Raw genomic sequence first — 23,632 nt, 5'->3', positions numbered from 1 at the left:
TAAGATTACGAAATTCATAAACCAGTAACAAATATCTGTGTGCGATTTGTTTTAAATTTCGATCTTATAGACATGACGGCACGGGTTCCGCCATTGAGGACGTCCCATTGGAAATGTATGAGTTGAACAGGTCGACGGATCTAGTTTGTTCTTCAGGGTATGTTGAGCCCGACCGGAGCTACACCCCCTTGGAATGCAGGATATTGTGTTATTCATTGTCCGCGGGGGTGGAGGTGCAGTCGGCGTTTCCCCGTTGTGTCAGAGAATAGGAATCTTTGTGATATACACTACGCTATTCTCTGCATTTGGTTGTCAAAGAATAGGTGTTATTTCAGTATCATCGCGTCAAAGAAAATGTATTGGCAACATCCTTGCGCAAATCTTAGCATAGTTATATTATGGATAGTGTTAGGTATTCAGTATTGTCAATATCCCCGTGTCGAGTATTCAGTATTGTCAATATACTCGTGGCGAGTGTTCAGTATTGTCAATATCCTCGTGTTAAATAATCACTGTTGTCAATATCCTCGTGTTAAATAATCACTGTTGTCAATATCCTCGTGTTAAATAATCACTGTTGTCAATATCCTCGTGTTAAATAATAAGCATTGTCAATAAAACAAAAAACGTTTTTTCAATAGGTCTTCAAAGTAAGTTGACTGATGAGCTAAAGATCACAGTTCCACTTTGAAAAGTTGTATGGAAATAGTACCAGTTAGAGTTATCTCCCCTTCCGACCCTCACCTTCTCGACAAAGTAAACATCAGCATGAAGACCACAGTTCACAGACACACAACGCCCTATAAATAGTTTTTTTCAACATTGACTTCGTATGAGTATCGTGGTTGCCATGCTCTTTGTGATGAAACGGTCAAATGTTATCTTATTTACAAGGTATATAAACAGCCAGCATTGGTCTCTGAAGCACAAGGGGCTGGTGTGGTCTCCTAGTGGTTTACGTGGTCGCTTGTCACGCTGAGAACCAGAGTTCGACTCACAATAAGCGGACAATGTCTCAATATGGTTACCCGCCGTGATATGGCAGGGATACTGCTAAAAGCGGCGGAAATTGATACTCACTCACGAAGACTTTAACTTTTTTTTATTATTTGGGTAATCGCTGTATACCTCTGTTTAAACGGGATAGGACTGTTCACAAGATAGATGTAACTTGACCTGGTACAAACCGCTAACTTGTATTTTGAAATACGCTGGTTTTATCAATATTCCATCAAACTGGTTTTATCAATATTCCGTCAAGCAGATTTAATCAGTATTCCGTCAAACTGGTTTTAACAATATTCCATCAAACTGGCTTTTATCATTATTCCATCAAAATGGTTTCATCAATATTCCGTCAAACTGGTTTTATCAATATTCCATCAAATTGGTTTATCAATATTCCGTCAAACTAGTTTTATCAACATTTCGTTAAACTGGTTTTATCAGTATTCCACCAAACTGTTTTTATTAATATTCCACCAAACTGGTTTTATCAATATTCCGTCCACTGTTTTTATCAATATTCAATCAAACTGGTTTTATCAATATTCCATCAAACTGATTTTATCAATATTCCATCAAACTGGTTTTATCAACATTTCGTCAAACTGGTTTTATCAGTATTCCACCAAACTGTTTTTATTAATATTCCACCAAACTGGTTTTATCAATATTCCGTCCACTGTTTTTATCAATATTCAATCAAACTGGTTTTATCAATATTCCATCAAACTGATTTTATCAATATTCCATCAAACTGGTTTTATCAACATTTCGTCAAACTGGTTTTATCAGTATTCCACCAAACTGTTTTTATTAATATTCCACTAAACTGATTTTATCAATATTCCATCAAACTGGTTTTATCAATGTTTCATCAAACTCATTTTATCAATATTACATCATACTGGTTTTATCACTATTCCAACCCTTATAATTGCCGGGGACACCTAGAAACACAATGAAAGAACGAAATGCAAGTTATGAAAATGTGACACTGATTGTGCATATATTACGGAGTGATGTAGAACAGCTATCTTCCACTCCGCGAGTCTCCAGGTTAAGATTCATTTGTGGAAATGAAGCCAAGGAACTCCCCTTTGCCAAACACCTGCAGCCGCTCAGATCAGACGGGGAAGACAAGGGTCCGTCTCAACACCGGTTTGTTGTATATAACAATAACCTGAGCTGCATATATGCATATTGAACCGTTAAATATTTGTAATGATATGTCATAATTCCAGAAAACAATTTAACTGCGTAAAAAACTCGGAAATTCACTTCAGGGGCCGTGATAGATTAAGTCGTTTTGATCTGCCTGGGACTGCGTATTTTGGAAACTTTGGCAATAGAAGTTGTAAGATAAACAAACACGCGCCATCTGGCGGAACTCATACAATGCTTTGATACCGAGGCGATATTTGGATCAGGGTAAGTGCATTTGCTGTTAACCCAGTGAAGCCAATAATATTAATGTATTTTTGTATTACCGTAAAACTGCTAATTGTTGGGTTTTCAATATCAGAATCGTCATGAGGTTGTTGAACAGAATCGTTGTTGTCTTGGATGTACAACGCCCATGTCGAAGCACAAAGTCTCGACGAATGGTTTGTCTGCTCCAAACACGACTCCAAGTGTAGGTCGCCGTGAGTGAGTGAGTGAGTATGGTTTAACGCCGCTTGTGGCAATATTTCAGCAATATCACGGCGTGGACACCAAAAATGTACCCCACACATTAAGCCATGTGAGGAATCCAACCTGGGTTTCCGGCGAAACGAGCGAACGCCATAACCGGTAAATTTGGCTACCCTACCGCCCCGATTGGGAAGTGATTTCGAGAGCGACAATGTGAATTCGGGGTAGAATTCCCTCCCAGTAACCTGTGCTTGTGAGAGTTGAATGGGGTGGTGAGGCTTGGCGACTTGACAGATTACATGCCACCGTCCCCTGATGACGAGGTTCGATGATAATGGTTTCGGTCACTTGTTTGTCTGGTCCAGAGGAGATTGTGTACAAGACACCGTGACAGGACGGGGTACTGCTGGTTTGGGCGATAACACTCACTCACTCGCTTTTAATAAATTATTCGATTTTTAACAAAAACTCTAATATTTTAATATTCACCGAAGTTGATATATTGTATCTTACACAAAAACCTGTATTCAATGCCGGCGTTGGACCTCCTCACCCGAAAAATCTGAAACAAAGAGTAAGTTCAGGAGGAGTGGGTGAGTTGGGTTTAACGCCGCTTTTAACACTATTCCAGTTATATCGCGGCGTGTCAGCTTAATATGGGAGGAAAGCCCGAAGTGATGCAGGTCTCAGACGTTTACCACTTCGGTGAAACCCACGAGCACGGGTATGGTGCTGACAAACCTAGAAACATAATCGGGGCGAACCGGGATTCGAACCCACAATCATAGGTTTCTGGCGTGTCCAAGGGACGCAACTCTGCACAGCGAATCGCGGCGCCTTAGACGACTGGGCCACCCGTGCCCCCAGGTTAGGAGGAAATATGGCTGGAAATATGTGCCTGACGGTATGTTCAACAAATGTTTTTATTTTTTTTCCTCTCGAAGTTTAGACGATCCATCTTCATTTTTTCACTACGTTTCCCTGTTTGGTGTCTCAACAGTTAAATCTTACACGTCAAAGGCCTCGTTTGTTCCAGTTGGTATATCACCATGTAAAACTCCTCTCGCCAAAAGCTTTATAAACAATTTATTTAAATAATTTCCTCGTTTATCAGTATTGTCTTATGTCGGTGTATGTTCTATGTTAATTCTTTGCCTTAAATATGGATCTGTATTCGTTCACGTTTTCCGAAGTCTGTAAAGTCAGGATTTCCAAATGAGTAAAACGTATTATCTTAATCTAATTATATTTGTTTGTTTGTTTGTTGTTAACGCCACAGTCTGCAATATTCCACCTATGTGACGGCGGTCTGTAGATAATCGAGTCTGGACCAGACAATCCACTGATAGACACCATGCGCATCGATCTACGTAATTGGTATATGATGATATGCATCAGCCAAGTCAGCGAGTCTGACCACCCAATCCCGTTAGTCGCCTCTTACGACAAGAATGGGTTGCTGAAGACCAATCGTAACCCGGAACTTCACGTCCCTTGATGTAATTAACACGACGGAGAACGACACTTACACGCTCATCATTATGACTTGAAAATAAGCAACTTGTTTTCAGAGTCTTACGACAACTTACAAAGTGTTGGCGCTACCCTCCTTAACGCCAATACATTTTGTACAAACAAAACAGGAAAGATCGGAAAGGGGCACGGAAATCTCGCACAACGCTCGCGTGTTGGAACCAGCTCAGACACAGCGGTACATGGTGTCCATCAACACAGTCGGAGGCAATCGAGGGGTCATTGTCAATAAAACTGGTCATCATCAAAGCAGGCCAAAGAATTCTTACCTAACTGAAACAGGTTGTTGTATGCACAGCAGGGTAACGTAGACGTGGTGATTACCCAGCTGGGTATCGTAGATGATGTTGTATACATGCTGCTGAGGTGGTCAACGAATACCCGATATATTGTGTGTATTAGAGCCAACCCCCTTTATAGAACGTAAGAGCATGGGACATTATTCTCCAAACGTCATTATCGTCGAAAAGAACGCGACGTGAAACCAAATATCTCGTTTTGCATTGAATCCATTTGCAACACTTTCCGTTCAATACAGAGATGGTGACATTAATTTTTTTTGTTGTTGTCACATTAACAATGTTTTTAAATCAAATTATAATAGAGGATAGCACGATATATAAGATAGCAAATCGCAAAGGACAATGAAGAAGGAAGCGTGGTTTATTTCGCAAAGGACAATGAAGAACGAAGCGTGGTTTATTTCACGATAAAACATTGTTCCCATCATGGCGTCACTTCTTGAGATTCGACTATGTGCTCACATCTTGATGACGTCATATATTGGACGATTTTATTTTTGAGAGGGAAGTGTCTGGTAATTGTTCCCCATAGATGTAGCATGGCTACGCAGATAAACGCAGTGGAGGAACAATCGTATCCAAAAGTGGGCGAGACATGACAATCGTTATTGGGAGAAAAGGTACAATCGACGTGAGGATTGTGAGAATATCCGGGAAAAAACATATTTAACACACCTGTTCGGAAAATGGACTTGTCCGACATTTCCGAGGTTTCTATTCAGGGAGTCTTCATTATTAAAGTTTGGGGTAAATGATTTAAAAGTTTCTACATTTGATCAACACCCTAAAGAGGCTGTGCATCATGTTGATCATCAGACATGAACGACTGGTGGTCGTTGTTTATCATACAATAAAACACTGCTGCGCCCCTCGTGGTTTATTCTCCTTGCAGTGTTTTATTGTACGACAAACAACTCCCACTCGTTGTTATTTACAATAGTAACATGATTTGATGAAAGTAACTCCTAGTTTAGTCGACTAATGCTGATATATTTTATCAATTCGATATGTAGTTTCAATAAAATCTAGAATCCTAGAACCAGTGTTGCATTATCCACGTTTCAGGGCCAACTGCAGTAAAGATAATTGACTCTGAAAACCGCACTTTACATGTAGAATTAAATACGCTGAAACCTCATATATTGTGACGTCATTACACATCACGCCACAAGCTCCTCACAGCGAAAGCCCTTTCGCGGAGCCTGCTACACTGCCATCAGTCAAAGCTCCCTACAGTGACGGGCGGATACAACCATGTTTGGAGTTACACTCACAACCGACTGACCCTTGTGTCTAGACTAACATCTGGTCTCTGAAATGAACATATTTTACAGAAAAAACAGTTGTTAAGTTCATTTTCAGATACTACAGTAAACTAGAGTTGCCAAACATTATAGACTTGCATGGGCTGCATTTGATATATTTGTTTCAGGGTCTGTATGAGAGACTACCTTGTGTCTACAAACACGTGATGACTGTCAGGACGCCGAATACCCTCCCTCAACTAAGTAATTGTCTTTGTTTGTGAATTCAAATTTCATTTCAAATATCATGTAATTGGTAAAATTAACTATGATGGCATTCTCAAAGACATGTATTCACTTAAATATAAATATCGCTCCATTTTGGTTAGAGGGCGAATTTCAAAATAATTTTAATGGCCGCGTCCACACTGAGACAGACACTCGTGACTACAGCGACTCGTGTCCCTCTCGTGGCCATTTTGGCATCTAAGCGCAAATGGGCACAGCTAAAAGAATTGTCAGCACGTTGCGTTATGGTTGGTTGGTTGGTTTGTTGTTTAACGCCGCGCTCAGCAATATTCCAGCTATATGACGGCTGTCTGTAAATAATCGAGTCTGGACCAGACAATCCAGTGATTGATATCATGAGCACCGATCCACGCAATTGGGATCAATGACATGCATCAACCAAGTCTGCGAGCCTGACCACCCGATCCCGTTAGTCGCCTTTTACGACAAGCATAGTCACCTTTTACGGCAAGCATGAGTTGCTGAAGACCTATTCTACCCCGGAATCTTCACGGGGCCGTTGCGTTATGATTCACGTATATTCCCCCATATATCATATATATTCCAGATGCTATTAAAAACACACCGGAACTTACAATATCAAACAGTATGACTGAAAACATTTAACTGTGTCTTGGGTATATTTTTCATGTAAGACATATGTAAAATCAAAAATTGTTTCTGTGGGATTCTTTGACAAAGAACTTGAAATCATACGCTCATTCTGACTGGCTTGTATTTTCGCAGGGGACGAGTCTTCTTGCAGGTTACGGAAAGGGGCAAGTGGTGACGAATTGGGACGAGTCTTCTTGCAGGTTACGGAAAGAGGCGAGTGGTGACGAATGGGGACGAGTCTTCTTGCAGGTTACGGAAAGAGGCGAGTGGTGACATATGGGGACGAGCCTTCTTGCAGGTTACGGAAAGGGGCGAGTGGCGACGACTGTGGACGAGTCTTCTTGCAGGTTACGGAAAGGGGCGAGTGGCGACGACTGTGGACGAGTCTTCTTGCAGGTTACGGAAAGAGGCGAGTGGTGACGAATGGGGACGAGTCTTCTTGCAGGTTACGGAAAGATGCGAGTGATGACGAATGTGATGGGAGGGAGTATACGGGAGTGTGACGAAGGTGTTGCCCTGGGATGGAGCTTGGTATGTATTGTGCCACCATTGTTTCCATGACATCAGCGATGCTGCACAACACGTGCCATCAGTATCACATGTATGGTTCGTGCAGCTTTCTATTAACTCGTTTACCTTGGTAAATAATAAATGCAATAACGCACCCTGACATGATTGTGTATACACATACCTAGTGGATATCTTCGCAACCACTAACCTACTTCAACTGATGTAATTTTCCTGTGTAGTGGCTATTGACCGTATTATTTCCCGAGGGTGGCCCACTGGAAGTGAATTATAGCGGCAGGAGACGTGATATAGTCTATAAATACCGTACGTTGACAAGAATACCTCGTTCCAATTTTTCATAACCCTTATAGATAAATAGTAGGGTTGATTTACTGCAAAGCCAATAATTACATGTGTATTTTGTTTGATTTGGTTGGACTTTACTATTTTATTTGAAATTTGAAAAAAATCCAACAAAAAAAGAAGAAAAATAAATACGTTCACTTTACTTTCTAAATGAGTTAAGAATATTGAAATGGCCTCTCCCTGGTGCTACCGGAATGGCAAGATATGCTGATCCTTTTCGCGAACACCTGGTGTCATTACTGATTTCCAGTGATGCATTCATATGAGTTTCACCGTTATTTAACCTTTTACACCAGTGGAATCTGTTTCGGCAGATGGTCGGGGCTGGTTGTATCCTGGCGTTGACGTGTTGTCTACAAATAAATAAAATCGCAACAGTGCATGAACATCGCATATTGAATCGCTTAGGAATGCCAGTCCTTGTAAGGATTGGTGTCATGTCAAATCAAAATAGCAATATCTTGTATATGTATGACATTATGTTTAAAGATGTTGTGCGACGTATTGATCCTGTTGATAGTGTAAGTCTTGCAAGAAGAGCAAGACGCGTCTCTCCATATTGTTTTGGGGCTTAAACTCCACTTTGTGTCATGGATCTATGTGTGCCTGTCTCTCTGTGTGTCTCTGTGTCTGTCTCTGTGTGTGTCTGTCTCTCTGTGTGTGTGTGTGTCTGTCTGTATGCCTGTCTCTCTGTGTGCCTGTCTCTCCGTGTGTACATGTCTCTGCAAAACAATGTTAAACAATGTTGTAATTGTATAACATTGTTTCTGTTTAGATTCAGTAGAAGTTCATAAATAATGTATAAAATATTGTTGTTAATATTGGTTAGTTGTCAGGAATGTGCTATTTAATGTAAGCTGTTGTGTGGAATTTGCTATATTTTGATGCTTTTAGAGTCACGTTTAATCTGAAATGTTCTACAGCTGGATTTATACAGCTTATGATGGGATTTTCTAGAATTGATGTAGACTATGTAAGGGGGCTAGGATGGGCCTCTTTCATCTCACATTACATCAAGACCAGGGTCTGGTGGAAGGTCATTTTTCACCCTGGATATCCAGTCTAGGCCTATTTTTGAATCTTGACCACTGTTACTGCTAGGTGAATATTGATATCACTGACGTTTTTCTATCACCAGTGCTATTACAATTTTCACTGCCATTGAATTGTTTACTGCAACTACGTTGAATACTGCCATTGGAATTGCTGTGCAGTATTTTGTATTGATGTGGAAACCTAGTTCCTTTTATAATACGATTGTTGATTGTATACCATCACTCGTCTACCCTCCATCACTCGTCTATCCGCCGTCACTCGGCTACCCACCGTCACTCGTCTATCCACCGTCACTCGGCTACCCACCGTCACTCGTCTATCCACCGTCACTCGGCTACCCACCGTCACTCGTCTATCCACCGTCACTCGGCTACCCACCGTCACTCGTCTATCCACCGTCACTCGGCTACCCACCGTCACTCGGCTACCCACCGTCACTCGTCTATCCACCGTCACTCGGCTACCCACCGTCACTCGTCTATCCACCGTCACTCGGCTACCCACCGTCACTCGTCTATCCACCGTCACTCGGCTACCCACCGTCACTCGTCTATCCAGCGTCACTCGGCTACCCACCGTCACTCGTCTATCCAGCGTCACTCGGCTACCCACCGTGACTCGCCTATCCACCGTCACTCGGCTACCCACCGTCACTCGTCTATCCAGCGTCACTCGTTACCCACCGTGACTCGCCTATCCACCGTCACTCGGCTACCCACCGTCACTCGTCTATCCACCGTCTCTCGGCTACCCACCGTCACTCGTCTATCCACCGTAACTCGCCTACGTACCGTCACTCGCCTATCCACCGTCACTCGTCTATCCACCGTCACTCGTCTACCCTCCATCACCCGTCTACCCTCCATAACCCGTCTACCCTCCATTACCCGTCTACCCTCCATCACTCGTCTACCCACCGTAACACACCTACCCAACGTCACTCGTCTACCCTCCATCACTCGCCTACCCTCCATAACCCGTCTACCCTCCATTACCCGTCTACCCTCCATCACTCGTCTACCCACCGTAACACACCTACCCACCGTCACTCGTCTACCCTCCATCACTCGTCTATCCACCGTCACTCGTCTACCCTCCTTCACTCGCCTACCCTCCATCACCCGTCTACCCTCCATTACCCGTCTACCCTCCATCACTCGTCTACCCTCCATCACTCGTCTACCCTCCATCACCCATCTACCCTCCATCACTCGTCTACCCTCCATCACTCGCCTACCCTCCATCACCCATCTACCCTCCATCACTCGTCTACCCTCCATCACTCGTCTACCCTCCATCACCCATCTACCCTCCATCACTCGCCTACTCTCCATCACTCGTCTACCCTCCATCACTCGTCTACCCTCCATCACTCGCCTACCCTCCATCACTCGCCTACTCTCCATCACTCGCCTACCCTCCATCACTCGCCTACCCTCCATCACTCGTCTACCCTCCATCACTCGTCTACCCACCGTCACTCGTCTACCCACCGTCACTCGTCTACCCTCCATCACTCGCCTACCCTCCATCACTCGTCTACCCTCCATCACTCGCCTACCCTCCATCACTCGTCTACCCACCGTCACTCGACTACCCTCCATCACTCGTCTACCCTCCATCACTCGCCTACTCTCAATCACTCGTCTACCCTCCATCACTCGCCTACCCTCCATCACCCGTCTACCCACCGTCACCCGTCTACCCTCCATCACTCGTCTACCCTCCATCACTCGTCTACCCTCCATCACCCATCTACCCTCCATCACTCGTCTACCCTCCATCACTCGTCTACCCTCCATCACTCGCCTACCCTCCATCACTCGTCTACCCACCGTCACTCGACTACCCTCCATCACTCGTCTACCCTCCATCACTCGCCTACTCTCAATCACTCGTCTACCCTCCATCACTCGCCTACCCTCCATCACCCGTCTACCCACCGTCACCCGTCTACCCTCCATAACCCGTCTACCCTCCATTACCCGTCTACCCTCCATCACTCGTCTACCCACCGTAACACACCTACCCAACGTCACTCGTCTACCCTCCATCACTCGCCTACCCTCCATAACCCGTCTACCCTCCATTACCCGTCTACCCTCCATCACTCGTCTACCCACCGTAACACACCTACCCACCGTCACTCGTCTACCCTCCATCACTCGTCTATCCACCGTCACTCGTCTACCCTCCTTCACTCGCCTACCCTCCATCACCCGTCTACCCTCCATTACCCGTCTACCCCCATCACTCGTCTACCCTCCATCACTCGTCTACCCTCCATCACCCATCTACCCTCCATCACTCGTCTACCCTCCATCACTCGCCTACCCTCCATCACTCGCCTACTCTCCATCACTCGTCTACCCTCCATCACTCGTCTACCCTCCATCACTCGCCTACCCTCCATCACTCGCCTACTCTCCATCACTCGCCTACCCTCCATCACTCGCCTACCCTCCATCACTCGTCTACCCTCCATCACTCGTCTACCCACCGTCACTCGTCTACCCACCGTCACTCGTCTACCCTCCATCACTCGCCTACCCTCCATCACTCGTCTACCCTCCATCACTCGCCTACCCTCCATCACTCGTCTACCCACCGTCACTCGACTACCCTCCATCACTCGCCTACTCTCAATCACTCGTCTACCCTCCATCACTCGCCTACCCTCCATCACCCGTCTACCCACCGTCACCCGTCTACCCTCCATCACTCGTCTACCCTCCATCACTCGTCTACCCTCCATCACCCATCTACCCTCCATCACTCGTCTACCCTCCATCACTCGTCTACCCTCCATCACTCGCCTACCCTCCATCACTCGTCTACCCACCGTCACTCGACTACCCTCCATCACTCGTCTACCCTCCATCACTCGCCTACTCTCAATCACTCGTCTACCCTCCATCACTCGCCTACCCTCCATCACCCGTCTACCCACCGTCACCCGTCTACCCTCCATCACTCGTCTACCCTCCATCACTCGTCTACCCTCCATCACCCATCTACCCTCCATCACTCGTCTACCCTCCATCACTCGTCTACCCTCCATCACTCGACTACCCTCCATCACTCGACTACCCTCCATCACTCGCCTACTCTCCATCACTCGTCTACCCTCCATCACTCGCCTACCCTCCATCACTCGTCTACCCTCCATCACTCGCCTACTCTCCATCACTCGTCTACCCTCCATCACTCGTCTACCCTCCATCACTCACCTACCCTCCATCACTCGCCTACTCTCCATCACTCGTGTACCCTCCATCACTCGCCTACTCTCCATCACTCGCCTACTCTCCATCACTCGCCTTCCCTACATCACCCGTCTACCCTACATCACCCGTCTACCCTACATCACCCGTCTACCCTACATCACTCGTCTACCCTCCATCACCCGTCTACCCTCCATCACTCGTCTACCCTCCATCACCCGTCTACCCTCCATCACTCATCTACCCTCCATCACCCGTCTACTCTCCATCACTCGTCTACCCACCATCACTCGCCTACTCTCCATCACTCGTGTACCCTCCATCACTCGCCTACTCTCCATCACTCGTCTACCCTCCATCACTCGTCTACCCTCCATCACTCGTCTACCCACCGTCACTCGTTTATCCACCGTCACTCGTCTACCCTACATCACTCGCCTACTCTCCATCACTCGCCTACTCTCCATCACTCGCCTACTCTCCATCACTCGCCTACCCTCCATCACTCGTCTACCCACCGTCACTCGGCTACCCACCGTAACACACCTACCCGCCGTCACTCGTCTACCCTCCATCACTCGTCTACCCACCATCACTCGTCTACCCACCATCACTCGCCTACACTCCATCACTCGACTACCCTCCATCACTCGACTACCCTCCGTCACCCGTCTACCCTCAATCACTCGTCTACCCACCGTCCGTAGATCTGCAGCAGAATTGTGTTATCCAATCTCTTATGTCTGATGTAGATCATTACTTATTTATTACCTTGACGTTCAATATTTAATCTGATATAAGATACTTACTGTTAGAAAATCAAATCTACTGAAAAAACATGTCTTTGTGTCTACACAAAACTATTAGCAATAAACACTTGGAATGAAATTCCTGCTTTTACTGAAATGGAAACACTTTAGAGTAACATCGTGTACACAACCATCACGTCTCCATCGTTGGCGTTGTGGGAGTTGGAATCAATTTCCACAGACGAGTTTTGATTTGATTTCCTTTGTACTGAAACTTCAAACTATTCCCGCAGTCGCTGAACAAACCGGAAGTGTCGACAGTAATTATGTATAAACATTTTGATCCGCGAGCACGTATTGCACGTGATTAGAAGGCAGCTGATCAATCCTATCACAATATATCAAACAGGATTCTTCACATCCGTTTTTTGGGTTGTGTTACGCCTTCAAATAACATCAAATCTCCGTTTAGTGACCTCGTTCCAAAATAAACATTGACGAATCGTCTAGATCTGTCGGCTCCGTTTGTCGTCTGCTCCTCATGTGGTGTTATTGCTCGTCAGTTTGATCCCGTGCTCAAACGCACGTGCTGTATGATTGGTCCGTGCAAATACACACTTATGGCATCAGTTTATGTCCTTTAGATTAAGTATACATACTGTTAATAAACTGCATGTCCGTTTTATTTCACCGTTTTTGATCCATTTGGTAAACACTACAGCCGCTGTACGTAAAGAGATGTGCTCTTTTAGCGTAGGCGAAATGACCAACACGTGATGTGCCGATTGGATATTGTTTTACACCGCAGTCGGTAACACATCAGTCATCGCGGCAATCTGTGAAAAATTCGAATCTGGACAAAGTAACCAGTTTGCGGGCAATAATGTGCAACGAGACCCTAGGTCTAGTGGATAGAGCGTCTGCCCGGAGAGCAGAAGGTCGGTGATCTAGTGGATAGAGCGTCTGCCCGGAGAGCAGAAGGTCGGTGGTCTAGTGGATAGAGCGTCTGCCCGGAGAGCAGAAGGTCGGTGGTCTGGTGGATAGAGCGTCTGCCCGGAGAGCAGAAGGTCGGTGGTCTAGTGGATAGAGCGTCTGCCCGGAGAGCTGAAGGTGGGTGGTCTAGTGGATAGAGCGTCTGCCCGGAGAGCAGAATGTCCGTGGTCTGGTGGGTAGAGCGTCTGCCCGGAGAGCTGAAGGTGGGTGGTCTAGTGGATAGAGCGTCTGCCCGGAGAGCAGAATGTCCGTGGTCTGGTGGGAAGAGTGTCATCCCGGAGAGGAGAAGGATGCTCATGATGTCAATCACAGGATTGTCTGGTATAGAGTCGATTATTTACAGACCGCGTCATAAAGCTGGAATATTGCTGAGTGCGGCGGTAAACAACAACCAAATAAATAATAAGTCAAACAAAATGGCAGCTAAGACCTATTCTACCTATTTTCACGAATCAAATACCCTTATTTACGTATTGTGCTACACGTACAATGATGTCTAGTTTCATCCAGATAGCTTTGTGTCGAAATATCAGCTCTTTGCGCCGTTTGGTATTTGATAACAATTTATTATACCTTTTCGGGTTTTGATAGTGTTGGATGAATCGATTTGGGCAAACCTGATGACGAGGCCGTTGTCCACTCGCTGTCAACACCATCGCGGCCTAGTCCAGACTCATTTCTTTATAAGACGCTGTGATTGGCTGCGACGTAAAACAATATTCACACCGTTTCAAGCAAACTGCTTTCTTCTGCTGGCGTTGTTTGGTGTAGCAGCTGATGATATTTTGATTAAGTAGAACACGTGGGATAAAGTAGAATAAGTGGGATTTAGTAGAACAAGTGGGATTAAGTAGAACAAGTGGGGTTAAGTAGAACACGTGGGGTTAAGTAGAACAAGTGGGATTAAGTAGAACACGTGGGGTTAAGTAGAACAAGTGGGATTAGGTAGAACAAGTGGGATTAAGTAGAACACGTGGGGTTAAGTAGAACACGTGGGATTAGGTAGAACAAGTGGGATTAAGTAGAACACGTGGGATTAAGTAGAACAAGTGGGGTTAAGTAGAACACGTGGGGTTAAGTAGAACAAGTGGGATTAAGTAGAACACGTGGGGTTAAGTAGAACAAGTGGGATTAAGTAGAACACGTGGGGTTAAGTAGACCAAGTGGGATTAAGTAGAACACGTGGGGTTAAGTAGAACAAGTGGGATTAAGTAGAACACGTGGGGTTAAGTAGAACAAGTGGGATTAAGTAGAACACGTGGGGTTAAGTAGACCAAGTGGGATTAAGTAGAACACGTGGGATTAAGTAGAACACGTGGGATTAAGTAGAAAACTTGGGATTAAGTAGAACACGTCAGGTTAAGTAGAACACGTGGGATTAAGTAGAACACGTGGGGTTAAGTAGAACACGTGGGGTTAAGTAGAACACGTGGGCTTAAGTAGACCACGTGGAATTAAGTAGAACACGTGGGGTTAAGTAGAACACGTGGGGTTAAGTAGAACACGTGGAATTAAGTAGAACACGTGGGGTTAAGTAGAACACGTGGGCTTAAGTAGACCACGTGGAATTAAGTAGAACACGTGGGGTTAAGTAGAACACGTGGGGTTAAGTAGAACACGTGGGATTAAGTAGAACACGTGGGGTTAGGTAGAACACGTGGGGTTAAGTAGAACACGTGGGATTAAGTAGAACACGTGGGGTTAAGTAGAACACGTGGGGTTAAGTAGAACACGTGGAATTAAGTAGAAAACGTGGGATTAAGTAGAACAAGTGGGATTAAGTAGAACACGTGGGGTTAAGTAGAACAAGTGGGATTAAGTAGAACACGTGGGGTTAAGTAGAACACGTGGGATTAAGTAGAACACGTGGGGTTAAGTAGAACACGTGGGATTAAGTAAAACACGTGGGGTTAAGTAGAACACGTGGAATTAAGTAGAACACGTGGGATTAAGTAGAACAAGTGGGATTAAGTAGAACACGTGGGGTTAGCTAGAACACATGGAATTATGAAGAACACGTGAGATTAAGGAGAAGTATCCACGTGTGATATCCCCTATATGTTACAAGGTTCCATCCGTTCTATGCGGGACACGGGTGGCCCATTCGTCTAAGGCTCCGCGATTCGCTGAACAGAGTTGCGTCCCTTGGGCACGCCAGAAACCTATGATTGTGGGTTCGCCCTGATTATGTTTCTAGGTTTGTCAGCACCATACCCGTGCTCGTGGGTTTCACCGAAGTGGTAAACGTATGAGACCTGCATCACTTCGGTCTTTCCTCCAACATAAAGCTGACACGCCGTGATACAACTGGAATGCTGTGAAAGGGGCGTTAAACTCAACTCACTCACTCACTCACTCTATCCCTTAAAGTAACTATGCTCTATCCCTTAATTTGACGGCCGCCAGTAGATAATTTAGTCTAGACCAGACAATACAGTGATTGACATCGTGAGCATCAATCTACGCAATTGGGACACGATGATCAACAACGTCAGAGAGCCAGACCACCCGATCCCGTTAGTCGCCTGTTTCGACAAGCGTTATCCCTCACTGTAACAATGTTCTATCACTGCAAGTAATCGTGTTATTGTTCTGCTAATGACAATATGATGTCCAGTTCAGATATCAGGGCTTGTCAGCATATCTACGCAGTGGCGGAAACTTCACCCCTGACCGTGACCCACAAACAGATGTATCGATAATAAGACGGAGCTTAACTTATTATTTTACGAACGCTTCAAAGAACTATTGGGGGAAAATAGCCGAAATCAATAGATATAGTTTCCACATCCCCGGGTATATCAGCGGAAACCGTCAGATAGAAAGGGAAGAACTAGTCATCAACACGCCCGCATGTCAACAGTTTAACCTATTCGGGCATTTATTGTCTAATTAAGAGTTTTCCAAAGCTGTCTATTCAAGGCATCAATATGACAACGTGATGTGTGTATCGAGTTCCAGGTATCTATGTGAGAACGTGAGGTGTGTATCGAGTTCCAGGTATCAATGCGAGAACGTGATTTGTGTACCAAGTTCCAGGTATCAATGCGACAACTTGATGTGTGTATCGAGTTCTTGGTATCAATGGGAGAACGTGAGGTGTGTGCCGAGTTCCAGGTATCAATGTGAGAACGTAATGTGTGTATCGAGTTCGAGCTGGTATCCATGTGAGAACGTGATATGTGTACCGAGTTCCAGGTATCAATGCGACAACGTGATGTGTGTATTGAGTTCCAGGTATCAATGCGACAACGTGATGTGTGTATCGAGTTCCAGGTATCAATGCGACAACGTGAGGTGTGTATCGAGTTCCAGGTATCAATGCGACAATGTGAGGTGTGTATCGAGTTCCAGGTATCAATGCGACAACGTGAGGTGTGTACCAAGTTCCAGGTATCAATGTGAGAGTGTGATGCGTGTATCGAGTTCAGGGTATCTATGCGAGAACGGGATGTGTGTACCAAATTCCAGGTATCAATGCGAGAACGTGAGGTGTGTACTGAGATCCAGGTATCAATGCGACAACGCGAGGTGTGTATCGAGTTCCAGGTATCAATGCGACAACGTGAGGTGTGTACCAGGTTCATGGTATCAATTTTTAGAACGTGATGCATGTATCGAGGTCAGGGTATCTATGCGAGAACGGGATGTGTGTACCTAGTTCGTGGTATCAATGTGAGAACGTGATGCGTGTATCGACTTCAGGGTATCTATGCGAGAACCGGATGTGTGTACCGAGTTCCAGGTATCAATGCGAGAATGTGAGGTGTACCGTGTTCCAGGTATCTATGCGAGAACGTGATGTGTGTACCGAGTTCCAATTATCAATTCGACAACGTGAGGTGTGTACCGAGTTCCAGGTATCAATGTGAGAACGTGATGAGTGTATCGAGTTCCAGGTATCTATGCGAGAACGTGATGTGTATACCGAGTTCCAGGTATCAATGCGACAACGTGAGGTGTGTACCGAGTTCTAGGTATCAATGTCAGAACGTGAGGTGTGTATCCAATTCCAGGTATCTATGCGAGAATGTGATGTGTTTACCGAGTTCCAGGTATCAATGCGACAACGTGAGGTGTGTACCGAGTTCTAGGTATCAATGTCAGAACGTGAGGTGTGTATCCAATTCCAGGTATCTATACGAGAACGTGATGTGTGTATCGAGTTCCAGGTATCAATGTGATAACGTGATGTGTGTATCCAGTTCCAGGTATCAATGTGCGAACGTGATGTGTGTATCGAGTTCCAGGTATCAATGTGAGAATGTGAGGTGTGTATCGAGTTCCAGGTATCAATGTGACAATGTGAGGTGTGTACCGAGTTCCAGGTATCAATGTGACAATGTGAGGTGTGTATCGAGTTCCAGGTATCAATGTGCGAACGTGATGTGTGTATCGAGTTCCAGGTATCAATGTGAGAATGTGAGGTGTGTATCGAGTTCCAGGTATCAATGTGACAATGTGAGGTGTGTACCGAGTTCCAGGTATCAATGTGACAATGTGAGGTGTGTATCGAGTTCCAGGTATCTATGCGAGAACGTGATGTGTGTATCGAGTTCCAGGTATCAATGTGACAACGTGATGTGTGTATCGAGTTCCAGGTATCAATGTGAGAACGTGATGTGTGTATCGAGTTCCAGGTATCAATGTGACAACGTGATGAGTGTATCTAGTTCCAGGTATCAATGTGAAAACGTGATGTGTGTATCGAGCTCCAGGTATCAATGTGAGAACCTGATGTGTGTATCGAGTTCCAGGTATCAATGTGAGAACGTGATGTGTGTATCCAGTTCCAGGTATCAATGTGAGAACGTGAGGTGTGTATCGAGTTCCAGGTATCTATGCGAGAACGTGATGTGTGTATCGAGTTCCATGTATCAATGTTACAACGTGATGTGTGTATCGAGTTCCAGGTATCAATGTGAGAACGTGATGTGTGTATCGACTTCCAGGTATGAATGTGAGAACGTGATGTGTGTATCGAGTTCCAGGTATCAATGTGACAACGTTATGAGTGTATCTAGTTCCAGGTATCAATGTGAGAACGTGATGTGTGTATCGAGTTCCAGGTATCAATGTGAAAACGTGATGAGTGTATCTAGTTCCAGGTATCAATGTGAGAATGTGAGGTGTGTATCGAGTTCCAGGTATCAATTAGACAATGTGAGGTGTGTACCGAGTTCCAGGTATCAATGTGAGAATGTGAGGTGTGTATCGAGTTCCAGGTATCAATGTGACAATGTGAGGTGTGTACCGAGTTCCAGGTATCAATGTGAGAACGTGATGTGTGTATCGAGTTCCAGGTAGCAATGTGACAACGTGATGAGTGTATCTAGTTCCAGGTATCAGTGTGAGAACGTGATGTGTGTATCGAGTTCCAGGTATCAATGTGACAACGTGATGTGTGTATCTAGTTCCAGGTATCAATGTGAGAATGTGGGGTGTGTATCGAGTTCCAGGTATCAATGTGACAATGTGAGGTGTGTACCGAGTTCCAGGTATCTATGCGAGAATGTGAGGTGTGTATCGAGTTCCAGGTATCAATGGGACAGTGTGAGGTGTGTACCGAGATCCAGGTATCAATGTGAGAACGTGATGTGTGTATCCAATTCCAGGTATCTATGCGAGAATGTGATGTGTTAACGAGTTCCAGGTATCAATGCGAGAACGTGAGATGTGTACCGAGTTCTAGGTATCAATGTCAGAACGTGAGGTGTGTATCCAATTCCAGGTATCTATGCGAGAATGTGATGTGTTAACGAGTTCCAGGTATCAATGCGACAACGTAAGGTGTGTACCGAGTTCCAGGTATCAATGTCAGAACGTGAGGTGTGTATCCAATTCCAGGTATCAATGTGAGAACATGATGTGTGTTCTGAAGCGTCCGGGAACAATTGTCCGGGAACAAGTGTCCGGGAACAATCTCATGTTCCTGGACACAGTGGTTGACTCATTGGTACACAACAGCTTCGCGGAAAGCGTTAAAGTTGGCATGCAGCACGTGCTTCTTGCTGGATGAGCGCAAAATGCGCATGCTCTAGAAACAGTTTATTTCAGTTGGCTTCTGGCATTCATATGGGTAAGGAGTAAATGAATATCTCTCTCTAAGTTAGCAAATAGTGAATTAGAATATTACAGAAATAGAATAGACTAGAATAGAAATAGTTGAGAGAGTTACCCATTTACATTGTTACCATACGGCAACTTCACTTTTAGTTTCAAATCCATTTCTTCGCTCAGGACAATTCCTGTTATACTGAAAAATGGAACTCGCAAAATACAGGTCAATGCTCTTCTGGATGACGCCAGCACACAAACCTATATCAATGAAGACGTAGCATCAGAGTTAGGTGTGCATGGTCAAAGACAGACCGTATCAGTGAATGTGCTCAACAGCAAGCAGGAAACCTTTAATAGCATGGCTGTTGAAGTGGGATTAGAAAGTGTTGATGGATCAGTGAACATTAACATATCAGCATTGACTACAACAAAGGTCACAGGGATGATGAAAGTGATTGACTGGAACAAACATGCAAATGATTGGAGTCACTTGCGTAACATTGAGTTTCCAAAATTGAGTTCTAGACCAATTGTGGACAAATTGATTGGAATGGACTATTTGGAACTTCATTGTTCTCTCAAAGATGTTTGTGGTCATCCTGGTGATCCTATAGCAAGGCTAACACCATTGGGGTGGACGTAAATATTAGTATTAGTAAATAGGTTCTGGGAGGTTGAAACCATTTCAGGGTACACGCCCTTTATGACACGAGATGAGGAACTGGCTGTGGATGCTGTAAAAGAATCACTTACCTATGATTCAGAGAGGTACACTGTTGGTGTTCCATGGAAGGACAAGTCAAAGCTTCCTGAAAGTAATTATGATAGTGCTTTCAAACGTCTGAAACAAATTGAGAAAAGGTTATCCAAAGATGTCACAACTCAGACAGCATATGGGGACGTGATATCACAGTATCTGAAAAAAGGATACATCACAAAAGTTCCTGAAAAAGAAGTTAACAAAAAATGTTGGTACTTACCTCATTTTCCAGTGGTCCGGCCTGAACGAAATACAACGAAGGTAAGGGTGGTTTTCGATGCATCAGCAAAAAGTGATGGGGTGTCCTTAAATGATGTTGTTCATCAGGGTCCGAAATTGCAAAATGATCTTGTTGAAATATTGCTAAGATTTAGAAAACATCCGATCGCAATCATATGCGACATTGCAGAAATGTACTTGCAAATCAAGATTACCGAAGCTGATCAATCGTACTTCAGATTTCTATGGAGATCAATGAACCTGGATGAAGAACCTCATGTATATGAATTTTCACGGGTAGTCTTCGGAATGAATTGTTCATTTCTGGCACAGTATATTACACAGGAACATGCTAAGGCATGCAAAAATAATGGAAGTGGGTCTCCAATTCATTGAAGGTCCTTGAATGTATTCCAGTTGCAGATAGACTATCTGAAATTAATATTCAGATGACTGAACTGCCATCAGTGAAAGCTCTTGGTTTGCTCTGGAATGCAGAGAGTGATAGGTTTCAATTCTGCTACAACATCAAAAATGATCACTTTCAAATGTCAAAAAGAGCTTTCTTGAGGGAGATTGCTAAGATATTTGATCCTTTGGGACTGTTAGCTCCATTCACCATTCGGGCAAAGATAATATTGCAACACATTTGGGTGTCTGGTGTAGGTTGGGATGACAGTCTGCATCCTGATTTAGAGGAAAAGGTCTTGCAATGGTATAGGGAATTGGCAGATTTGAAGTCTTTATATTTCCCAAGATGGATTGAATTTAGAACTGAAATAGCCAATCCAAGCCTACATGTGTTTGTAGATGCATCACAAGATGCTTTTGGTGCAGTCATTTATCTGGTGAGTGTTAATGAACACAGGACAGCGAGTCAACTTGTAGCTGCAAAAAGTCATATTGCTTCACTGAAGGCTCACAGTGTCCCACGACTAGAGTTGATGGCAGCGGTTCTTGGGGTGAAACTTCTGCTTGCTATTGCAAAAGGCCTGAAATGTCACCTTATGATGCGAGGATCTGGTCTGATAGCATGAACGTGTTGTGGTGGATAAAAAGCCACAGTAGAAGCTTTAAGCCATTTGTGGCCAATCGGGTTGGTTTTATACAAGAAGTGACAAAACCCAGCCAATGGATGCATGTGTCAACTAATTTGAATACAGCTGACATACTTACAAAAGGTTGTAAACCTGAAACACTAGGTACAAAAGCATGGCTACAAGGTCCTGAGTTTTTAAAACTTGATGTAAGCCAATGGCCAAAACAGATACATGCTTTCCAGAAAGTTGAGATGGAAAGGAAAACTGGATCAAATATGAAAGTGACAATGATGGTGCAAGATGTTGATCAGACATGGCGTTTGGATCCATGTAGGTTTTCCGACTGGAAAAGACTGTGCAGAGTCTTTGCATGGGTCTACAGGTTTCTCAGTAACTGTCGGACACAAAAGGATATGAGAAGGAAAGAAGAACTGGACTTAGAAGAGATTGAAGGAGCTGAAAGAAAACTAATTTCAGAAGATCAAAAGGAAGCATTTCCTAAAGAGTATTGGGCACTGTACCATGACAGCAGAATACCACCTAAGAGTAAACTCATAGGATTACAGCCTTTTCTGGATGAAACAGGAGTGATGAGATTAAATGGCAGACTGAGGTTTGCAGAAGTCCTGTCCTGGGAAGCAAGGTTTCCTATTATTCTTCCCAGAAAAAGGCCAGTGACAAAGTTGATAGTTAAACATCATCATGAAATGTGTCACCACATGGGAACAAATACCACATTAGCTTCATTGTCTTCCAAGTTCTGGATAATATCCTCAAGGGAGGAAATTCGTGAATGGGAAAATGCATGTTCTTGGTGTAAACAACAAAAAGCAAAGCCAGCACAACAACTCATGGGCAATCTTCCAAGGGTGAGAGTAGTTTGTTCAATGAGAGCATTTGTTCAAGCGGGAGTAGATTTCGCTGGTCCATTTCTCACTGTACAGGGTCGAGGTAAAAGCCGTCAAAAGCGTTACCTGTGCCTGTTCACATGTCTAGCTACACGCGCTGTACATTTAGAGATCGCTTTTGGGCGAGACACAAATTCGTTCTTGAATGCTCTCTTCCGCATGGCACACAGAAGGGGAATGCCCAAGGAGATCATATCGGACAACGGGACGAATTTCGTTGGAGCTGTGAAAGAGCTTAAAGAGCTTGTGACTTCATTAGATTCTGACATCACAAAATCGAAATTGGCAAACAGAGGCATTGTATGGAGATTTAATCCTCCAAATGCTCCTCACTTCGGAGGTATATTCGAATCGATGATCAAGTCAGCTAAACGGGCTATTTATGCTGTCCTCAGCTCAAGTGATGTCACCGATGAAGAACTGATGACTGCTTTTACTTGGGCTGAAGCTCTGTTGAATTCAAGACCACTCACATATCAGAGTGCCCACATACAGGATGATGTTCCGCTCACACCAAACCAATTTCTACATGGGCAGCTTGGTGGAGACTTCGCTCCAGAAATAGATTCCACTTCCTTTTCTCCCCAGAAGCGTTGGCGGAGGATCCAGGAACTCATCAGGCATATCTGGAGAAGATGGATGAGAGAGTGGCTTCCAACGTTGAATGTCAGAAAAAAGTGGATCACGTCATCAAGAGACTTCCAAGTTGATGATGTGGTGATTGTCGTATCACAAGATAATCCAAGAGGAACTTGGCCAATGGGAAGGATATTGAAAACTTACCCAGGCAAAGATGGCCATGTTAGAGTTGTAGATGTTAAAGTTAGAGGGTCGAGATTGACTCGACCAGTTACAAAGATCTGTCCTCTCGAATATCGAGACTGACAAGAACCATTTGTTCAAGGTTGTAAATAGTGCTGCAGGTTTCATGGACTAGTCATTGTTGTAAATAAGTTGGGTTTTTTGTAGTTTATCAACTGCATGGTATTGATGAAGTATTGTTCCAAATAGATGATAGACAGGGGTCTATCATGGAAGGGGGCATGTTCTGAAGCGTCCGGGAACAATTGTCCGGGAACAAGTGTCCGGGAACAATCTCATGTTCCTGGACATAGTGGTTGACTCATT

The 23,632-nt window shown here is 44.6% G+C and overlaps 1 protein-coding gene across 1 annotated transcript; it reads left to right on the top strand.

Moving 5' to 3' along the window:
- The first annotated feature begins 22,009 nt into the window (after nucleotides 1–22,009).
- Nucleotides 22,010–23,389, top strand: LOC124123843. The gene has a single exon (XM_046487028.1). It carries the CDS (start codon nucleotides 22,010–22,012, stop codon nucleotides 23,387–23,389), a length of 1,380 nt encoding a protein of 459 aa, XP_046342984.1.
- Nucleotides 23,390–23,632: the final 243 nt, after the last annotated feature.

Source organism: Haliotis rufescens, unplaced genomic scaffold, assembly GCF_023055435.1.
Source record: "Haliotis rufescens isolate VD_foot unplaced genomic scaffold, xgHalRufe1.0.p SCAF_88, whole genome shotgun sequence".
NCBI classification, from domain to species: Eukaryota; Metazoa; Mollusca; class Gastropoda; order Lepetellida; family Haliotidae; genus Haliotis; species Haliotis rufescens.
Note: the sequence above shows the minus strand (reverse complement) of the source record. Positions and strands in the feature narration are given on the sequence as shown.

Excerpts from the sequence above, each read along its gene's own strand:
- LOC124123843 (XM_046487028.1), top strand. The coding sequence starts at position 22,010 with ATGAGAAGGAAAGAAGAACTGGACTTAGAAGAGATTGAAGGAGCTGAA.